We start from the raw sequence: 22,301 nt of genomic DNA on the forward strand, positions 1-22,301 counted from the left end.
TTCTTAGAATGATCATGTAGTTGACATAGTATTTGTGGCAAAGACACCGTTCATAATTCTTTCATACATGTCACTCTTGGTCCATTGCATATCCCGGTACACCCCCGGAGGCATTCATATAGAGTCATCTTTTGTTCTAGTATCGAGTTGTAATCATTGAGTTGTAAATAAATAGAAGTGTGATGATCATCATTTTCTAGAGCATTGTCCCAAGTGAGGAATAAAAAAATGAGAGAAAAAGAGAGAAGGGACAATGTTACTATCCTTTGCCACACTTGTGCTTCAAAGTAGCACCATAATCTTCATGTTAGAGAGTCTCTTGTTTTGTCACTTTCATATACTAGTGGGAATTTTTCATTATAGAACCTGGCTTGTATATTCCAACAATGGGCCTCCTCAAGTGCCCTAGGTCTTCGTGAGCAAGCAAGTTGGATGCACACCCACTAGTTTCTTTTGTCGAGCTTTCATACATTTATAGCTCTAGTGCATCCGTTGCATGGCAATCCCTACTCCTTGTATTAACATCAATCGGTGGGCATCTCCATAGCCCATTGATTAGCCTCGTTGATGTGAGACTTTCTCCTTTTTTTGTCTTCTCCACATAACCCCCCTCATTATATTCTATTCCACCCATAGTGCTATGTCTATGGCTCGCGCTCATATATTGCGTGAATGTTTATAGGTTTGAGATTACTAAAGTATGGAACAATTGCTTGGCTTGTCATCGGGGTTGTGCATGATGAGAGCATTCTTGTGTGACGAAAATGAAACATGACTAAACCATATGATTTTGTAGGGATGAACTTTCTTTGGCCATGTTATTTTGAGAAGACATAATTGCTTAGTTAGTATGTTTGAAGTATTATTATTTTTATGTCAATATGAACTTTTGTCTTGAATCTTTCGGATCTGAATATTCATACCACAATTAAGAAGAATTACATTAAAATTATGCCAAGGACACTCTGCATCAAAAATTCTGTTTTTATCATTTACCTACTCGAGGACGAGCAGGAATTAAGCTTGGGGATGCTTGATACGTCTCCAACGTATCTATAATTTTTGATTGCTCCATGCTATATTATCTACTGTTTTGGACATTAATCGGCTTTATTATAAACTTTTATATTATTTTTGGGACTAACCTACTAACCGGAGGCCCAGCCCAGAATTGCTGTTTTTTTTGCCTATTTTAGGGTTTTGAAGAAAATGAATATCAAACGGAGTCCAAACGGAATGAAACCTTCGGGAACATGATTTTTGGAACGAACAAGACCCAGGAGACTTGGACCCTACGCCAAGAAAGAAAAGAACAGGCCACGAGGCAGGGGCGTGCCTGCCTACCCTAGGCGCGCCCCCCACCCTCGTGGGCCCCCTGTTGCTCCACCGACATACTCCTTCCTTCTCTCTCTCTCTCTCTCTCTCTCTATATATATATATATATATATATATCCACGTACCCCCAAATGATCAGATACAGAGCCAAAACCCTAATTCCACCGCCGTAACTTTCTGTATCCACGAGTTCCCATCTTGGGGCCTGTTCCGGAGCTCTGCCGAAGGGGGCATCGATCACGGAGGGCTTCTACATCAACACTATAGCCCCTCCGATGAAGTGTGAGTAGTTCACCTCAGACCTACAGGTCCATAGTTAGTAGCTAGATGGCTTCTTCTCTCTTTTTGGATGTCAATACAATGTTCTCCCCCTCTCTTGTGGAGATCTATTCGATGTAATCTTCTTTTTGTGGTGTGTTTGTTGAGATCGATGAATTGTGGGTTTATGATCAAGTCTATCTATGAACAATATTTGAATCTTCTCTGAATTCTTTTATGTATGATTGGTTATCCTTGCAAGTCTCTTCGAATTATCAGTTTGGTTTGGCCTACTAGATTGATCTTTCTTGCAATGGGAGAAGTGCTTAGCTTTGGGTTCAGTCTTGCGGTGTCCTTTCCCAGTGACACTAGGGGCAGCAAGGCACGTATTGTATTGTTGCTATCGAGGATAACAAGATGGGGTTTTCTCCATATTGCATGAGTCTATCCCTCTACATCATGTCATCTTGCTTAAGGCATTACTCTGTTTTTAACTTAATACTCTAGATGCATGCTGGATAGCGGTCGATGAGTGGAGTAATAGTAGTAGATGCAGGCAGGAGTCGGTCTACTTGTCTCGGACGTGATGCCTATATACATGATCATACCTAGATATTCTCATAACTATGCTCAATTCTGTCAATTGCTCAACAGTAATTTGTTCACCCACCGTAGAATACTTATGCTCTCGAGAGAAGCCACTAGTGAAACCTATGGCCCCCGGGTCTATCTTTATCATATTGATCTCCTACTACTTAATTATTTCCTTTTCTATTTATTTTAACTTTATTTTACTTTGCATCTTTATCATACAAATACCAAAAATATTATCTTATCATATCTATCAGATCACACTCTCGTACGTGGCCTTATAGGGATTGACAACCCCTATTTGTATTGGTTGCGAGGATTTATTTGTGTTGTGCAGGTGCGAGGGAATCGCGCGTAGCCTCCTACCGGATTGATACCTTGGTTCTCAAAAACTGAGGGAAATACTTACGCTACTTTGCTGCATCATCCCTTCCTCGTCGGGGAAAACCAACGCAGTGCTCAAGAGGTAGCACAAGCCAAGTTCTATAATGAAAAATTCCCACTAGTATATGAAAGTGATAACAAAGGAGACTCTCTATCATGAAGATCATGGTGCTACTTTGAAGCACAAGTGTGGTAAAAGGATAGTAGCATTGTCCCTTCTCTCTTTTTCTCTCCTTTTTTTATTATTTTTTTATTTGGGCCTTTTCTTTTTTTATGGCCTCTTTTTTTCATCTGGAGTCTTATCCCGACTTGTGGGGGAATCATAGTCTCCATCATCCTTTCCTCACTTGGGACAATGCTCTAATAATGATGATCATCACACTTTTATTTTCTTACAACTCAAGAATTACAACTCGATACTTAGAACAAGATATGACTCTATATGAATGCCTCCGGCGGTGTACCGGGATATGCAATGACTCATGAGTGACATGTATGAAATAATTATGAATGGTGGCTTTGCCACAAATACAATGTCAACTACATGATCATGCAAAGCAATATGACAATGATGGAGCGTGTCATAATAAACGGAACGGTGGAAAGTTGCATGGCAATATATCTCGGAATGGCTATGGAAATGCCATGATAGGTAGGTAGTGTGGCTGTTTTGAGGAAGGTATATGGTGGGTGTATGATACCGGCGAAAGGTGCGTGGTATTAGAGAGGCTAGCAATGGTGGAAGGGTGAGAGTGCATATGATCCATGGACTCAACATTAGTCATAAAGAACTCATATACTTATTGCAAAAATCTACAAGTTATCAAAGTAAAGTATTACGCGCATGCTCCTAGGGGGATAGATTGGCAGGAAAAGACCATCGCTCGTCCCCGACCGCCACTCATAAGGAAGACAATCAATAAATAAATCATGCTCCGACTTCATCACATAACGGTTCACCATACGTGCATGCTACGGGAATCACAAACTTTAACACAAGTATTTTCTCAAATTCACAACTACTCAACTAGCATGACTCTAATATCACCATCTCCATATCTCAAAACAATTATCAAGCATCAAACTTCTCTTAGTATTCAACACACTCATAAGAGAATTTTATTATTAATCTTGTATACCTAGCATATAAGGATTATTTAAGCAAATTACCATGCTATTTAAGACTCTCAAAATAATCTAAGTGAAGCATGAGAGATCAATAGTTTCTATAAAACAAATCCACCATCGTGCTCTAAAAGATATAAGTGAAGTACTAGAGCAAAACTATATAACTCAAAAGATATAAGTGAAGCACATAGAGTATTCTAATAATTTCCGAATCATGAGTGTCTCTCTCAAAAGGTGTGTACAGCAAATATGATTGTGGTAAACTAACAAATAAAGACTCAAATCATACAAGACGCTGCAAGCAAAACACATGTCATGTGGTGAACAAAAATATAGCTCCATGTAAAATTACCGATAGAAGTAGACGAAAGAGGGGATACCTTCCGGGGGCATCCCCAAGCTTTGGCCTTTAGGTGTCCTTAGATTATCTTGGGGGTGCCATGGGCATCCCCAAGCTTAGGATCTTGCCACTTCTTGTTCCATAATCCATCAAATCTTTACCCAAAACTTGAAAACTTCACAACACAAAACTTAAAGTAGAAAATCTCGTGAGCTCCGTTAGCGAAAGAAAACAAAAGACCACTTCAAGGTACTGTAATGAACTCATTCTTTATTTATATTGGTATTAAACCTACTGTATTCGAACTTTTCTATGGTTTATAAACTATTTTACTAGCCATAGATTCATCAAAATAAGCAAACAACACACGAAAAACAGAATCTGTCAAAAACAGAATAGTTTGTAGTAATCTGTATCTAGCGCAAGATCTGCAACCCCAAAAATTCTAAAATAAATTGCTGGACGTGAGGAATTTATCTATTAACCATCTGCAAAAAAGAATTAACTAAATAGGACTTTACAAATAAAAATGGCAGCAGTTCTCGTGAGCGCTAAAGTTTCTATTTTTTTACAGCATGATTAACAAGACTTCCACAAGTCTTCCCAACGGTTCTACTTGGCACAAACACTAATTAAACACAAAAAACACAACCAAAACAGAGACTAGATAAATTATTTATTACTAAACAGGAGGAAAAATCAAGGAATAAACATAAAATTGGGTTGCCTTCCAACAAGCGCTATCGTTTAACGCCCCTAGCTAGGCATAAAAAGCAAGGATAGATCTAGGTATTGCCATCTTTGGTTTTAGGGAAGAAAAGAGCAAACTTTCTATCTAAGGAATTAATATTTCTATTTTAATAAAGTACATGGCTATTAATGGTAGAAGAAATATTAAGTATGTTGTGGAAATTTGTATCTAAGCTAGCCTTCATCTCTTTGATAGATTCGTTTTGGTAAGAGAGCAAAAGAGATGTAGATTCAAATTTCTCATTCATGGGGTGCCCAAATATGGTTTTCATCTTCTCATAAGTGTCTACGGCATCCCCTTAAAGAAAGCCTTCTTCAAATATAGAATCTAAGACATGCTTAAAAGAAGAAGGAAGGGCAATATAAAAGCTTTTAAGTAAATTTCAATTTGGTATTGAGGCACATAGCTAGCCCTGATCCTTAATAGTCTATACCAAGAATCTTTCAAAGATTCATCAAGTAAATAACGAAAAGTTCCGGAATCATCTTCATCAAGATTATTAAGATTCTCATTGATAACTCCGGTAGGTTTTTCCATACCATCCTTATTTATGAGTTTAGCGAGAATAGAAGGGTTGTCCAAAGTACTAAAACTCGGGAAAGAACCCCCAACCTTGATTGATTCAGACATGGCGGAAGAAAAGTGAGCGAGAAAAAGAGAGGGGGGATAGAGAGAGAGGGCGAATAAAACGACAAGGGTGAAGTAAGGTATCAATCCAGTAGGAGGCTACACGCGAGTCCCTCGCACCTACACAAAACAAATAAATCCTCGCAACCAACGCGATAAGGGGTTGTCAATCCCTACACGGTCACTTACGAGAGTGAGATCTGATAGATACAATAAGATAATATTTTTGGTATTTTTATGATAAAGATGCAAATTGAAATAAAAGCAATGAAAATAACTAAGTATTGGAAGATTAATATGATAAAGATAGACCCGGGGGGCATAGGTTTCACTAGTGGCTTCTCTCGAGAGCATAAGTATTTTACGGTGGGTGAATAAATTACTATTGAGCAATTGACAGAATTGAGCATAGTTATGAGAATATCTAGGTATGATCATGTATATAGGCATCACGTCTAAGACAAGTAGACCGACTCCTGCCTGCATCTACTACTATTACTCCACACATCGACCGCTATCCAGCATGCATCTAGAGTATTAAGTTCAAGAGAACAGAGTAACGCTTTAAGCAAGATGACATGATGTAGAGGGATAAATTCATGCAATATGATAAAAAACCATCTTGTTATCCTCGATGGCAACAATACAATACGTGCCTTGCTGCCCCTGCTGTCATTGGGAAAGGACACCGCAAGATTGAACCCAAAGCTAAGCACTTCTCCCATTGCAAGAAAGATCAATCTAGTAGGCCAAACCAAACTGATAATTTGAAGAGACTTGCAAAGATAACCAATCATACATAAAAGAATTCAGAGAAGATTCAAATATTGTTCATAGATAAACTTGATCATAAACCCACAATTCATCGGTCTCAACAAACACACAGCAAAAGAAGATTACATCGAATAGATCTCCACAAGAGAGGGGGAGAACTTTGTATTGAGATCCAAAAAGAGAGAAGAAGCCATCTAGCTAATAACTATGGACCCGAAGGTCTGAAGTAAACTACTCACACTTCATCGGAGAGGCTATGGTGTTGATGTAGAAGCCCTCCGTGATCAATGCCCCCTCCGGCGGAGCTCCGGAACAGGCCCCAAGATGGGATCTCGTGGATACAGAAAGTTACGGCAGTGGAATTAGGCTTTTGGCTCCGTGTCTGATCGTTTGGGGGTATGTAGGTATATATAGGAGGAAGAAGTACGTCGTTGGAGCAATAGGGGGGCCACGAGGGTGGAGGGCACGCCTGGGGGGTAGGCGCGCCCCCCTACCTCGTGGCCTCCATGTTGGTTGCTTGACGTAGGGTCCAAGTCTCCTGGGTCTTGTTCGTTCCAAAAATCACGTTCCCGAAGGTTTCATTCCGTTTGGACTCCGTTTGATATTCCTTTTCTTCGAAACCCTAAAATAGGCAAAAAAACAACAATTCAGGGCTGGGCCTCCGGTTAGTAGGTTAGTCCCAAAAATAATATAAAAGTGTATAATAAAGCCCAATAATGTCCAAAACAGTAGATAATATAGCATGGAGCAATCAAAAATTATAGATACGTTGGAGACGTATCAGAAGGCGATGCTCAAAGAAAAGAAGGTGAAGATCGCAGCTGATACGGAGGACACCAAGATGTTGTCATTGAATGTGGTGTCTTTGGATGTCAATGCTAGGATGATCGTGCAAGCCGTCCACTACAAGATATTGCAGCGGCATAAAGATGAGTTGGAAGCCGTAGACAGGGAGGAGGACGTAGCGGCAGAAAAGGAGGCTGAAGCAAAGGATTCATACGCGGTGGCAATGGCGGCGGCACCTTGAGCGTGAGCTTGGAGGCTCGGATTACCGGTTTGGTGGGGCTGATTTTTTTGCACGGACTGCCGAATTGGTATTCTTTTGTGATTGGGCATGTAAAAACTTTAAGCATACTTGTCTCTTTGGTTGTGATCGTACATGTGATCCAGAGGACGTTATGGATCAGACTTTATTTGAATTTGAAATTTCCCTTTACTACCGGATATATACAAGATAATATTGGATGGCCGCCTCTCGCATTCATGTACGCGGACTGCTCCGGTTGTCCGTGGACGAATGCCGGAGCAAATTTTCGGGTCAGCGTTGGAGACTCCCTTATAGAATAAAATACTAGCTACCTAATTGTGGATTGTATTACATACTAGTAGACTGCCTGTGCATTGCCACAGGCCGAAAATGAATATGTAAACAATGCTCAATTTATATCTGCAATCATCTTTCGTTGTAAACATTACCGCGGGCCTCGTTGTAAGCTTTTTTCTGGTTTCTTGCTCCTCCATTTTATAGCTGCAATCATCTTCTATTCCTACACATGCTTCCAATCCTATGCTCTGGATACCTCTAGATCGAATGCAACCCAATTCTTTCTATCCTCGTATTTCTTCTCGCGGAGGCAGCATCTCCTTAACCATCAGTGAAAAACAAAGCGGCCTATCTCTTGTCGTCCCTCCTCCCCATTCACCTTTATCTCTTGTTTTGAAACGAGGCAAAAGACATGCCATTTTCATTGATTAGAGAGTGAGAATTGCTCGTTAATTGATAGGAAACCAGGCTAAAACCGATATATTCAACCCACATAACATGGGCACACCGGCCAACCTGGCTATCGACATAGAACATAAAGCTACAAAGAGGAAAAGACATCTGGTGAGTAGTTGCAAGCGTCATCGTCATCACTGGTTACCTCCGAACGAGCAACTCTGACTTCACCATAGACCTTCATCGTCGAAGCCAACCCCGCAATTAGCTGCACCGAAACCATGACGACACATGCCTACAGAAGGCCACATGCGCAAACAACCGACAACTCTGACTCTGACGATGAGAATCACAAGGGAAATGTGCAGGAGCGACACTGCAGTTTTGACTTCAAAGCAACCAAACAACTAGAGAAAGAGCACCTCGGACACGTCGAGAAGATCTGACTACTGAAGCCCGAGCCACGAACGAAGCTCCTCTCGACTCCATCATCGTTGCCAAACAGACACCATTGCCCCCGAAATGGATGCCTCAACAAACTACATGGCGAAGATGCCGTTGCGAACATGCCACCATCCACCAGTCTCCGGGTAGTGGCCGACTCTGAGACGATGCCCCAAAGAAGGAAGAAGACGTGAAGGCCCCTTTGTCGCACGATCCTGAGGATCTGAGCTTTCCCTCCGGAGACAAGGTCGCGGGGACGGGCCGAGAGGAGTACCGCACAGCAATAATGCTTCCAAGAAAGAGCACGACGCCCACGGGCATCGCCGTCGCCGGACCCGGCAAAGGCCAAACATAGGATTTCTCCCGGGATACTCAACCATCAACTGCTCGCACCGGCACAACAAACAAACCCCATCCCGCTGAGGCCGACAATGAACTTGTCATGGGGTCCCACGATGCACCACGTCTAGACGCACGCACCACCCCCTCCTCCCAGCCAAAGCCGCTAACACCAAATCCGGGGCCACCGCTCCAGCAGCTTCCAACATGCCACAACCACGCCGGGCTAGCAAGATGGCCAGATTCATCGCACCAAGCCTGGAGGGGGCCCGCTACCCCTCCCCATCCCACAGAGAAGAGTTGCCGGGCCGTAGCCCGAGCAACCCGCAACAGCCGCAACCCCGCCCTTGGAGTGGGTGGCAAGTAGCCAACTGTCGGATCCACAGCCAGTAGCCGCCGGAGCGCCACCAACCGCCACGTCATCCCTGCCAGATGTCGTCGAGGCGCCCCAAGGCCGCTTCCCAAGCAACATGAAGAAGGACACCCATCTCCCGGTTGCCTCGTCGCCACCCACGCAGTTGAAGGGGACCGCCGCATCTGCAGTCACATCGACCAGACCAGCGTCGCGACCAACCTCGGGGCCGCCGCCACGAGCTCCCATCACCATTGTCAGAATGACGTATGGGTGCCCCGCCACCGCCACGCAAGCGCCAGCGACAGTGGCGGCATGCCGCTTGATTTGGCCTATCCTTTGGCGGCTGGGTTTGGTGCCCTGGTGCCGCCAGGAGCGGCACTCGAGCGGGGTCTTTTCTCTATGGGGCCAAATTTTACCTCTATCTCGTCATCCGCCTTTACTCTAGTATTATTGTCAAATCCCAAACTTTATCTTCTCGCTTTACCATCATATGATGTTTTTATTTTCAACTTTAGGAAATCAATGAAATGGTCCTCATGTACTGTGAAAGATGGCATATTGTCTGCTTTTAAAATGAAACAGTTCTCACGGGCACTATTCAAGGAAGAAAAAGAGTGCATTTAATTAGCAAATGACATGTGTGTACACCGGAGAATGGTAAACACTCAAAGGTAGTTGCCGCACCCATTACTTCTTTTTCTTTTTTGCGCCTTGTCGCACCCATTACTAACCACAAGGAAATTCCGCATTACTCCCTCTTCCATCTATATAGGGCCTAATGCGTTTTTCAAGACCGCATTTGACTATTGATAAAATTAATACTACATGACATGCATAATGTGAAAATTATATCATTGAAAGCTCCTTTCACATACGAATTTGATGATGTGCTTTGTGTAAGTTGCATGTCATATATTATTGCTTTAACATTTGGTCAAAGTTAGCCTCGAAAAACGCATTAGGCCCTATATAGATGGAAGGAGGGAGTACCTATAATGGTATGTATCACCATGGGGTGGAACCCAGGAGCACAGGACGAAGGCAGGATGGGATAAGGGAGGGTGTGAAACCTAGTAGCCCTGTTCTGTGGAAAAGGGAATGGTAGAGAGAAAGAACATACCATTCTGTACAGAAATTTGGACAAGCTTTGTGTAGGTAATGTTCGATATTAATGTGCAAACAAAAATGTTAACAATTTTCAACATGATAACTGCCATGGTGTACTGACCGGGAACTATTTACTGAAGATCACATAAGTGCGACTTTTGGCATTTAATGAAGAAGAATGTATTCACAATCAGAAAGGTATGTTCCGATTCTTATATGATTATGGGTTATAATTTGACCGTTCTTATCATGGGTTATAAAACCGAAAACATTGTTAATTATATGCATAAAATAAACAAATAAATAAATGTGAAACTTCATTGTAAATTCATCTTTGCCACTCCATGTAATCGGAAACAAAAAAATTATAAACACGTTGATGCATAAGACAAGCGATGGTCTTGAGGCAGGAGGGTCAGAGGAGGGCAGTGAAACCTAGTCTGTCTCCAATGTGGTCTTCTCGTTGGTCCTATGGCGATACGCCGTAAATCCAATGGTGAAAAGTAATCAAAATGGGTTCTCCCTAAATCCAACTGTCCAAATCAGAATATCAAAAAAGTTAAATTACAAAGTTCTACAGATTAAAGATAACTGACAGACATTAGTACAAGAGCATACTTGTTTGCTGATGGCAACTATAATCTAAAATCCAAAAGCTTAAATAACCTCAAAGTTGAAATACTACATCCTTGTAGCTATGTCTCCACTGACAAATCGACTTCTTGCTAATAGAGAAGCCCAACGATTGGTGGTAAGCAACAAAAATGCCCGTAATATGGTAACTGCACTGATACTTTCTTTTTTATTGTATGTCCATAGTATCGTATAGTAACACACTAGTAGTATCCACTTCATCTGCAAATAGCAGCAATAAAATTTAGCACGAAAGAGCATAATTTATATATGACCAATTGTATCGGTTGTACAATCTTTTATTTTGAGGAAAACATTATACAGTTTGTACTCTGTACTACTTGCTAATTCACAAGATATATAGTGCAGTAGCAGCAATCGATCATCATTCTCTGTTCATCCTCTTTCTCGGGACCAGAGCAAGCATACCGCCAGTCAATTAACCTTATATAAGGCCCTAATGAAAAGTGAAAACTGGGAAGAAAGAGCATCACCTACAATAGTTAGTATTCTGATCATCTGGTGCAGACTTGGGTACGAACCGTGGCAGTAGAATTTTCAATGTCAACGTCGACAACAGCCCAACTAAAGCAGCATGACCAATAAATATATTTATTGGGTGTCATACAACTTAGAATAATTTTAAAGTACTTTTCATGTTTTCGTAACAACCCAATTGAAGCAGCATGAGTAATCAATAGAATTATTGGAGCTAGCAAAGCGGTGCATATATATATAAATAGGGAAAATGCATTCTACCACTAAGGGGTAACTACCCCTATCCTTACTGCCGTACGATCTCATCACGGTGTCGAGGATTGATTTTCTTAATGGGTTGCGGGTCGAGGAAAACTGATATTTTTGAAGCCCGATTGGTTGGTTGGCCGGTCCGATTTTCTTGGTACTTCTGACCTTTGTTTGGTCTTCGCTGTGTATACATAGTACTATAACCGATCGGAGGTAAGGTGCGTTCAGAAAAATCAGATCTGGATGCAACCTAACAATAATCCTCTTTATCTTTCTCTCTCTTCCCCCATCCATTAACAAGATTAAGATCGATGGAAATTACCAAAAGAGATCAGAGGTACGCAATTACGTGACTGTTTTCCATCCATGTGTCTTGCTAATTGATTTCCCTTTTTCATGGCCAAGCAGTGGCGCACAACAATTTCGTTTTGCTAATGGGCTTGACTTGATTCATCTGCTCTCTCTTTACGAGAGGAAGCTGAATCGGGATAAATCATTAGAAGTAAAAGGAGGTAACGAGGCATGCACCTTTATGTGATTTCCACACACGCATCATGCTAGCTGATTTTTAATTGTTCTTATTTTCATGCACATACATCATGCTAATCTCTTTCTGTTTTTTTGTTGATGCATGGATCAATTTTCCCTGTTACTGCACCGCCGGCGACGCAACCTGCAACCGTGGCTACATTGTACGGGCTATCCCTACTCAGCCTCAACGAGCACCAACAACCAATCTGTGACTGCTCTGACGGGCGGCGGCGGCACTGATAGTGTACGGCTTCATATGTCGATGACTGCTTGCTTTAGCGTTGCATGGGACGGAGACCTACGACTTCATCTCTGCCATGACAACAACCCATGGATGACTGCTCCGCGCGGCGGCGGCGACGACGAACGACTGTACCTGGCCTTACGTGTGAATGGTCTCGCACAATGGTGGCCACGATGATATACATACAACTGCACACAGCCGACCAGTGACTACTCCCGGCAACAACGACGAACGGCTGCTCACAACCGATGACTGCTCCTGTGTCGAGACAACGATGAGCTCCTGTGCTCTGATGTGTATATTAAGTTGATCATTAAGTCATAGATTTGTGTATGCACATGCATTAGCACGCATCATCATCAGACAAACAACCCATGTCCTCAAAAAAGTCTTCTAGCTAGTATATGCAGTTGCTTCAAGGTGTAGTATGTCATAGATACTTCATTTAATTTTATACTACAGTTACGTAATTTTTCAAGAGGCAATCTCACAATATACTATAGTACTTGTACCTGTACATGTGGAGAGAACATTTTGAATACGCCTTTCAATATCTTGGTATCTTCGTGTATTTTTTTCATTCAGACATACTCTTTATTTAGAGTCTATACTCTTGTCGGAGACACTCTTTTTTTTTAAATACACCAACCATATACTCCATTCTTTATAAAATACCATGTACTCCAAAGAACTTCTTTATACACCATACTACTTTTTTCTATATATATATTTCATACTACTTTTTCATACACTACATTCTTAAGAATACCCTCACTTGTTGAATAAAACTAGGTTTATGAGAAACGAGAAGTATATCAAAAAGCACACAGTCCCCGTGTCCCCATTCTTAACTGAAAATACACATATACTACATACTTTTTCTACAGGACAGATACTACATCCTTTTTTTATGGGACAGATACTACATACTCTTTTTCTACGGGACAGATACTACATCCTCTTTTTTTATAGGACAGATACTACATACTCATTCCTATATAAAGAGTATATTGTATGGGGCATGTATAACAAACTCATTACTTTTGAGAATGGAGCATGTATAACAAATCGTCTCTTTGAAGAATGGAGTATGAAGGACACTGATTTTCTAGAGAGTAAAAAGTATATAATCTAATCGTTCACAAAAAAAAGTACATAAGTTAATCGTTGTTGGAACTTGGAAGTACGGGGTAGATATACTAAGCTACTAGTCACTTATCCATTCAGCGTGATCCATGTGCATGTGGCCAAGAAATTAGCAGATTTGTTGTAGGTTGTTGCAACAGTACGTTCAATTTTCTAATTGGTTAATTAAACAATGTAGTGAGTTGACTGTTAACGGATCCATTTCAACCCGGTAAGACCTTTTCGTACATGCACAACGGGACATATGGCAGCAAACTAAGTAGGAGGTAACTACCACTGCTTACACCTGCTATTTTTCACAGTTGATGATCGTGTCTTGTTACTATTAATTAACGATGTTCTCTCCTCCATTATCATGGAGAGTACGTACGCCAGTGCAATCTCAAGCAATCCGAGGATCGTGCAGAAATTCTCATCCACTTCTAGCTTACGTGCCTGGTGTAAAATATAGCGCAAGGTCTACAGGTAAGCGATTATAGGAATCTAACAGATATAAACCATCGTCGCCCACAAACTTGATGTACATCACTACTCCATGCTATGTCCATTGGACAATCTAATAAGCCGATCTAATTAGAATTTAGAAAGCCTGACCTCGACAGAGCTGATATTCATTGTTGATCCAGGAGAAGCATGCCAACAAGGTCGGTCCTGAGATTTTGGGGGCCCGGGGCGAAACCAGAACTCGGGGCCCTTAGTATAAACAGTATAACAACAATAATGAATATATGTATAAATGAAATATTAGTAATAGTCACTTAAATACGTCCAAAGCAATATACATATGAAATCATTCTACATGTTACCTTTCAAAAATTAAATTCCTTGATGCAAAGTCACTTATGATGAGGTCGATGTCAATCACATCCAATAATTACTTCTCGATGCATAATGTTGTCAAACCATTTAAAATCTCTTGAATCATCCTTGATCTCAAATAGTTACTTGATAATTTTAACTCTGAAAACTTATTTCAACTGATGCGATAAATAGATAATTCCAGGAGTAATAAATATGAAATAAATAAATTAAAGAAAGTATTGATATAATTGGAATTGCGGAAGCGAATACCAATTTACTAAAAAAAAGATTATAACCAATAGAGGCATTGACTTCTCTGGCATACTTGAAAATCACTATAGTAGACATTACACCATCTAGCAAAGTGGATTTCATAATTTTTAATTAGGAAAAAATGCAAAACTAGATGTTCATCAACACTAGAAGATTCTGCTTGTGAACCTATTGAAATAACTATACTATTAGGACCACTTACATTTTCATCACGAATATTGATGTCAACATTTCCATCTTGTTCAGATTCAGAATTCCTATCAATTTATTTATTTTCCTCCAAAACAACAACCGCCAATCCATTATTTCTCTTGATTTCTTTTATCCAGAGAGCCTCTCTGGTTGCATCATCCACACATTGTATCATTTTTAAACGTGCTAAAAATAAATAAATAAACAATGACTTAATGGTTCATTGATGAGATCTATGCACCATGCATGTTAAGGATAAATTACTTAATCAGTACTAAACGTATAGTGCGTAAGTATTAAGGATTATGGAGTACCTTGGATGATCTGATCAGCTTTGGTGGTAGGGCGTTCAACAATGACGCGATGACGTGATGTGGAGTTGTGGACTCGTCTTGCTCCAGGAATTAGAAAAGAAATTAGATCGGCGAATCGGCAATGAGTGTGTGCATGTCCAGCGCCTGAAGGCCAGAGATCAAAGCGGCGCCGCGTACTGAGTATTCTGATTAGCCTCTCACGATCGGGGGCCCCGGGAATAGGGAGAAGGCGAACTGGCGACCGGAGGAGGAAGGAGCAGGGCGGTGTGTTTTTTTTTTTTTTTTGAAGCAAGGGCGGTGTGTTTGTTATCACAGAATGGATGGCGTAGAATATGGCGTGATGATTTTGTTCGAGCTATAATTGCTATGTGATGGAATTGAAAGAATTGCTACGTTGTTTTTGAAAGGAGAAGAGGGATAATCGCTAGTTCGATACGTTTCCTTTTTCTGAGACAAAGTTCGATGCTTTTGCTTGCGTCCACACACTACCTCCCTGGGCCGAAACTTGTAGGCTAGTTGTATACATACCTGGGGAGCACTAGTAGAAAACAGGGCTTTCGTTCAGGCCAGTTTAGCCCATTAGTCCCGGTTCAATCCAGAACCGGGACCAATGAAGCTATTTGCCCCGGTTCGTGAGCCCAGGGGGCCGGCCGGGCCACATGGGCCATTGGTCCCGGTTCGTCCGGACCTTTTGGTCCCGGTTGGTGGGACGAACCGGGACCAATGGTCCTGGCTCCTGGCCCACCCCGCGCCGTCGCCACCCCGCGCCGCCCCGACGCCGTCGCCACCCCGCGCCGCCTCGACGCCGTCGCCGCGGGCCACCCCGCCGCGCCGTCCCGACGCCGTCGCCGCCCCGCCTCTGCCTCGCCGTCGCCTCTGCCTCGCCGTCGCCTCTGCCTCGCGCCCGCGCCGCTTTGGTCAGGGCCGGCACCGCCCCCCTCTTCCCCCTTTTTTTGCAAATATAGTTTTTTTTCCTGATTATGTGTGTATATGTATGAGTATATATGTATATGTGTATATCTGTTTATATGTCTTTTTTTTAGATTTTTTTGTTTTTTGCATTTTTATAAAAATGTATATATGTTCTCTGTGTATATATATGTTTTCTGTTCATAGATTTTTATTTGAACATTATTTTAAAAAAAAAACAAGCAATACTACTTCATGTATTTTTAAGAAGGAAGAAGAAGAAAAAGAATGAGAGGAAAAAGGAAAAAAGAAGAGGAAGAAAGGAGAAGAAGAGGGGAGGAAGAAGAGGAGAAATAAACAAGAAGAGGAAAAAAGAAGAAAAAGAAGAGGAGAAGAAGAAAGGAATATTCCTTTCTTCTTCTCCTCTATTCCTTTCTTCTTCTCCTCTTTTTTTCTTCTTTTTTTTCTTCGATCTTCTCCTCTGTCATCGTCGATATACCCCTCCCGATAACTTCAACATGAGAGGAGAAGAAGAAAGAAAGGAATAGAGGAGAAAGAAGAAACTTTGACACGAGGGGGGGGGGGTACCGATACCCCCTCCCCGATAACATTATTTTCACCAAAAAAGCTCCGGGACTACCGAAGAAGCTGCAATTTAGGCACCCGAAAGTAAGTACTATATAGTAGCATATTTCAGGCATCTCCTAGTGATTCAAGCGCTAGTTTCATCAATACCATTTAGCATGCTTGCTAATTATCAGTTTGATTGACCTCTATTTCTTGTAAAGTGGTTGTGGCAGGAACAACGGAATGATTTCTGTGGATACTACATTTGCGAGTCCATCCGTCACACGACCTGCGAGCGGGGCTACTCCGACAAACAATATGAAGTGCGTAAATAACAATATTCACAATTTTATTTTATTACCATCATTTGTGTTGAGTTTCATTCATATATATATATATATATATATATATATATATATATATATATATATATATGTATGTATTGACCCCCTTCTTAAAATTAGATGTTTCGGATGCGGGATGAACTCCTAGCACCAGATCGCATGCGAGCAATTCAAGAGGAATTGGCGGCATTCTTTCTTGACCACGTGATCGCTGAAGACGGAGAATACTATGTGGACCACGCGTCCGTATTTTAGAAGATTATATATTTGTAAAAGATAATTATTGTATATATGTAGCCGGTAGTGTCGGATAGATATACGAGAACTTGTTTGTTCGACCAATCTCTCGGAGAAGGAGAGGTGGTCGATATCACTTCTCTCTGTATGCATATATGTTCATGACGATCTTCTGTTTGCTTACTAGCTAGCTAGCGTGTCTAGCTAGTCCTCTCTATACGTATGTATGTATGGTACGTAGCGTCGACCAAGCACGGACAAAAGAGAGGACACTTCTCTCTATTAATTAGCTAGCTATAGCACAATATATGAAACACCTAAATTAACCCCCCAAAACCCCCCAAACCCCCCCCCCCTTCAAAAAAAAACAAAAACCACAGCCACATAAACGCTGACGCGTGGATGCCTATTGGTCCCGGTTGGTGCCACCAACCGGGACCAAAGGCCCTCCTGCCTGGGCTCAGGGGACAGGCCACGTGGAGGCCCTTCTGTCCCGGTTCTGGATTGAACCGGGACTAAAGGGGTCAGGGCATTAGTACCGACCCTTTAGTCCCGGTTCATGAACCGGGACTAAAGGCCCTCACCAACCGGGACAATAGGCCCTTTTTCTACTAGTGGAGGGGCCCCTGAATTTGGGGGAGCTCGGGGCGGCCGCCCCCCTGCCCTCCCTAAGGGCCGGCCCTGCATGCCAACACGACGGAAGTGGCATCCATGTTGGTCCGTGACAAATGGCGGCAACGTCACCCACCTCCTTACAGGATGAAGCAGCTCTCACCTTGTGGCAGCGGCCGTCCATCCTCAACAATGAGTTGACTCCTATGTCCTTGCCAGAGGAGGTCCTCGAATGCGGTGGATACATGGGGAATCAGTGCGCCATAGTGATAGAGAGGCCACCATCGACGGCAGTCTACACGATCTGCGCGGCAATGGCCACAGAGATGCTCGATGTGACAGAGGCAAAGGCGACCACGACTCTTAACCGGACAACACCGGATCAGACCGAGCTCATGGAACCCTCGATAACTAGCGAAGGTGCTGACGACACGATGCCAAGGAGGATGGTGGCAGCCTACGGGGAGTGGCCGAGCGGCCCATCCCCTGCGTGAGCGTGCACGAGAGACGGAGAGTGAGGGAGAGGGAGGAATCCGGGATGGGGTAGGGCACGAGGCTACGTGGTGGCGGCGGCGCTCGGACTCTTCGAGCGATAGGGCAGGACGATGGAAGTGAGATGAGGTGTTCACATTTTTTTTTGCTGCCATTGGATAATATTTGATTACAAATTAAATTGGTACATAAATACTTTAATAATAAGATAATATTCCATTACAAATTAAGTAGGTACATAAATGCTTTAATAACGAGATTTCTTAAAAATGGTTATTTGTTTCCTAATTAATGTGATTGAGCGATTTAAGGTGATTAATTTAGCTTTGATCTTTAGAGATTGATCGTGATTGATTCTTTCACATAACGATATAACTAAATAACTTGCGTCAGTATGGAAAGTTCTGATCAGTTCAGATTTTTTCGTTGTGTGAGGGTGATGCGAAACTAAACCGGTGGGGTGGGGGAGGGGACGAAAAAAACCAGCGAAATAAAATGGTTGAAAGTGATGGGACGAAAATAAACAGTGAATACTATTCAACCAACTCAGACATTAGGAATAGAGATTTAGAGTGAAACTTGAAAAAATACATGAATGAAATAGGGTATATTTGCACCCACCTAAAAATATATTTCTCAGTGCCAAAAAAAATCCAGAAAAGTTGCACGCGTACATCTTCACATTCTGTGCATGCATATAGTTTCGTGAAGAGGCGGCCTTTTTCGGGCCTTTGTAAAAAGACAAAAAAAGGGGGGGGGGGGGGCTCATGGAACGCTATTTTCCAGCACTAATATTTTTCTTTTCTGCAGATGCAAAATGAAAAGATATTTTTCGCAAAACTATGTGTCATGCACATATTTTTGCAGAGTTGTACGCATGATTTTTTTGACATTTTAAAACCTGTTTAAAATGCGTTAAATAAACGTGTGTAGATGCACCTAGTTTCAGGACGTCCTCACTCATGGAACTTTTCTTTTTGAAAGGAAACGTGTTGCTATTTTGTGAAGAAGAAGAAAACCAACCTCGGCCCGGCCCCCGACCACCTTGTGGCGTAAGAAAAACTTTGTCTTGCTCTCCAAACCAAAATCCCTCCGTATTAACACCCGATTCAATTCACAAACGAAATAATGCCTCTTCCGACTCCCTCCACCGCCGGATGACAGGTGGCCCCGAGGAGGCTCCCGACCCCACGACGCAGCGACATAGCAGGCGACAAAAACGAAAGCAAAGCACTCCTTGCCCAATTCTATTACTTGCCGTCCTTGATTGTCTCGTCATATAAATAGCCACGACCAACACGGGTCAAACCACCCAAGAAAACAGTTCTCGCCTCCCAATCGCTCCTCGCGTACGTACCTCATTCAATCGACCGACCTACCATGGAGACGGGCATCGGATCCGTGGACGGGCCCAAGGGGGCGCCGAGCGGCGCGGTGGCGTGCCCCGCCACGTTCCCGGCGTCGGCGCCCACCTTCGTCGGCTCCCCTTCCGCCACGCTGGGGCGCCACCTGGCGCGGCGCCTGGTGCAGATCGGCGTGAGCGACGTGTTCGCCGTGCCGGGCGACTTCAACCTGACCCTCCTCGACCACCTCATCGCCGAGCCCGGGCTGCGCCTCGTCGGCTGCTGCAACGAGCTCAACGCCGGCTACGCTGCGGACGGGTACGCGCGCGCTAAGGGCGTCGGCGCGTGCGCCGTCACCTTCACCGTCGGCGGGCTCAGCGTGCTCAACGCCATCGCCGGCGCGTACAGCGAGAACCTTCCCCTGATCTGCATCGTCGGCGGGCCGAACTCCAACGACTACGGCACCAACCGGATTCTTCATCATACCATCGGCCTCCCTGATTTCTCTCAGGAGCTGCGGTGCTTCACGCCGGTGACGTGCTACCAGGCCGTCGTCAACAACCTCGACGACGCCCACGAGCAGATCGACAAGGCCATTTCCACGGCTCTCAAGGAGAGCAAGCCGGTCTACATCAGCGTCAGCTGCAACCTCCCCGCCGTCCCCCACCCCACCTTCAGCCGCGACCCCGTCCCCTACTTCCTCGCACCAAGGTTTGTAGGAGTATGCTCCCTTCGTTCTTTTCTGCTTTTATTTTCTTGATGATACGTGTCGTGCCATGATCGATCATGCGCTGCATACATGCATGGGAAGATATATTTGACGGATGAATTGACGTGTGCAATGCATGCAGGATGAGCAACCAGATGAGCCTGGAGGCGGCCGTGGAGGCGACGGTGGCCTTCCTGGACAAGGCCGTGAAGCCGGTGATGGTGGCGGGGCCCAAGCTGCGGGTGGCCAAGGCAGGCACGGCATTCGCGGAGCTGGCCGACGCGAGCGGCTACGCGGTGGCGACCATGCCGTCGGCCAAGGGGCTGGTGGCAGAGACGCTGCCGCGCTTCCTCGGCACCTACTGGGGCGCGGTGAGCACGGCCTTCTGCGCCGAGATCGTCGAGTCGGCGGACGCCTACCTCTTCGCCGGCCCCATCTTCAACGACTACAGCTCGGTGGGCTACTCGTTCCTGCTCAAGAAGGAGAAGGCGGTGATCGTGCAGCCCGACCGCGTCACCGTCGGCAACGGCCCGGCCTTCGGCTGCATCATGATGAAGGACTTCCTGACTGAGCTGGGCAAGCGCCTCAAGAAGAACACGACGGCCTACGAAAACTACAAGAGGATCTGGGTGCCGGAGGGGCACCTGCCCGAGAGCGAGCCCGGCGAGCCGCTGCGTGTCAACGTGCTCTTCAAGCACATCCAGAAGATGCTCACCGGCGACAGCGCCGTCGTCGCGGAGACGGGCGACTCGTGGTTCAACTGCCAGAAGCTCAAGCTCCCCGACGGCTGCGGGTATGTATGATTTACTTCTTGTTAACACGTCCTGCTGAGTTGATATGAGCAGCCTTGTGATCCGTGCGTGCAGGTACGAGTTCCAGATGCAGTACGGCTCCATCGGCTGGTCGGTCGGGGCGCTGCTCGGCTACGCCCAGGGCGCCACCGACAAGCGCGTCATCGCCTGCATCGGCGACGGCAGCTTCCAGGTAACGGCGCAGGACGTGTCCACCATGCTCCGCTGCGGCCACAACAGCATCATCTTCCTCATCAACAACGGCGGCTACACCATCGAGGTCGAGATCCACGACGGGCCCTACAACGTCATCAAGAACTGGAACTACACCGGCCTCATCGACGCCATCCACAACGGCGAGGGAAACTGCTGGACCGCCAAGGTGACGTGCGAGGAGGAGCTGACGGCGGCCATCGAGACGGCGACCGGGGACAAGAAGGACTGCCTGTGCTTCATCGAGGTGGTGGCGCACAAGGATGACACCAGCAAGGAGCTCCTCGAGTGGGGATCCAGGGTCTCCGCCGCCAACTCCAGGCCACCCAACCCGCAGTAGACACCAGTAGCAGATCTAGATTTTTGATGATTTGAGCCAGGCATTTTCGATTTACTAGAATCTGTTTCTCATTTGGGTTTTCAATGTATTCTAATCTGTTTCTCATTTTTAACACCGTTTCTATTTATTCTTATCAACTAAATGATCTCTACTCCTAATGTCTCAGTTGGTAGTCTCCGTTCCGTGTTTATTTTCGTCCCACCTCCCGGGTGAGAAAGAGGGGGAGAGAGAGTGAGGAAGAGGGAGGGAGAGGGTGTGTGTGTGAGAATTTAATGATAAAAAAGGTCGTCAATGTCACTTAATATGTATGAGAATATTAAATGTAATATTAACATAATTGATATTGAACTTTTAAAGTTAATATGGCCCCGTTGCAACGCACGGGCGTTCTTCTAGTTATCCACTAATATCAGTATAAGTTAAAAATGAGGAGGATCGTGCCTGCAGGGAGGAAAACATTGGGTGTGCCACAACCCGGACGTGCAAATGCTAGAAGGAGAACCATTCTCCTCTACATCCAAGCCGTGCCACAACACGGGGATGACGTAAACCGGCCAGCGGAGCACGAGCACGGCAGGGCAGCAACAACTGAAGGATAGCAGGGCACAGCACCTCATCTCCACCACCGCCGGAAACCCGAGCAAGCACTGCACCGTAGCCGCCACCAACCAAGAACTGCAGGCACCCAACCCAACCCCTACCCCTAGCCG

The 22,301-nt window shown here is 44.3% G+C and overlaps 2 protein-coding genes across 2 annotated transcripts; both read left to right on the forward strand.

The window, feature by feature from the left end:
* Positions 1–11,744: 11,744 nt before the first annotated feature.
* Positions 11,745–12,859, forward strand: LOC123184628 (uncharacterized). The gene is made up of 3 exons (XM_044596719.1): positions 11,745–11,870; positions 11,942–12,045; positions 12,247–12,859. Exons 1-3 carry the CDS (start codon positions 11,845–11,847, stop codon positions 12,483–12,485), a joined length of 369 nt encoding a protein of 122 aa, XP_044452654.1. The 5' UTR covers positions 11,745–11,844; the 3' UTR covers positions 12,486–12,859.
* A 6,604-nt stretch (positions 12,860–19,463) lies between these two features.
* On the forward strand, positions 19,464–21,647 carry LOC123184629 (pyruvate decarboxylase 2). Its single transcript, XM_044596720.1, has 3 exons — positions 19,464–20,249; positions 20,390–21,040; positions 21,114–21,647. The coding sequence occupies exons 1-3, from the start codon at positions 19,576–19,578 to the stop codon at positions 21,589–21,591; spliced, it is 1,803 nt and encodes a 600-aa protein (XP_044452655.1). The 5' UTR covers positions 19,464–19,575; the 3' UTR covers positions 21,592–21,647.
* Positions 21,648–22,301: the final 654 nt, after the last annotated feature.

Source organism: Triticum aestivum, chromosome 2A (genome assembly GCF_018294505.1).
Source record: "Triticum aestivum cultivar Chinese Spring chromosome 2A, IWGSC CS RefSeq v2.1, whole genome shotgun sequence".
Taxonomy (NCBI): Eukaryota; Viridiplantae; Streptophyta; class Magnoliopsida; order Poales; family Poaceae; genus Triticum; species Triticum aestivum.

What these genes read in the sequence shown, in the direction of transcription:
- LOC123184628 (XM_044596719.1), top strand. Translation starts at nt 11,845, where the DNA reads ATGGAAATTACCAAAAGAGATCAGAG. An exon ending in ATTACCAAAAGAGATCAGAG is followed by an intron (nt 11,871 to 11,941) that starts GTACGCAATTAC and finishes ATGGCCAAGCAG; the next exon opens with TGGCGCACAACAATTTCGTT. An exon ending in ATCATTAGAAGTAAAAGGAG is followed by an intron (nt 12,046 to 12,246) that starts GTAACGAGGCAT and finishes ATCCCTACTCAG; the next exon opens with CCTCAACGAGCACCAACAAC.
- LOC123184629 (XM_044596720.1), top strand. Translation starts at nt 19,576, where the DNA reads ATGGAGACGGGCATCGGATCCGTGGACGGGCCCAAGGGGGCGCCGAGC. An exon ending in CCCTACTTCCTCGCACCAAG is followed by an intron (nt 20,250 to 20,389) that starts GTTTGTAGGAGT and finishes CAATGCATGCAG; the next exon opens with GATGAGCAACCAGATGAGCC. An exon ending in AAGCTCCCCGACGGCTGCGG is followed by an intron (nt 21,041 to 21,113) that starts GTATGTATGATT and finishes CCGTGCGTGCAG; the next exon opens with GTACGAGTTCCAGATGCAGT.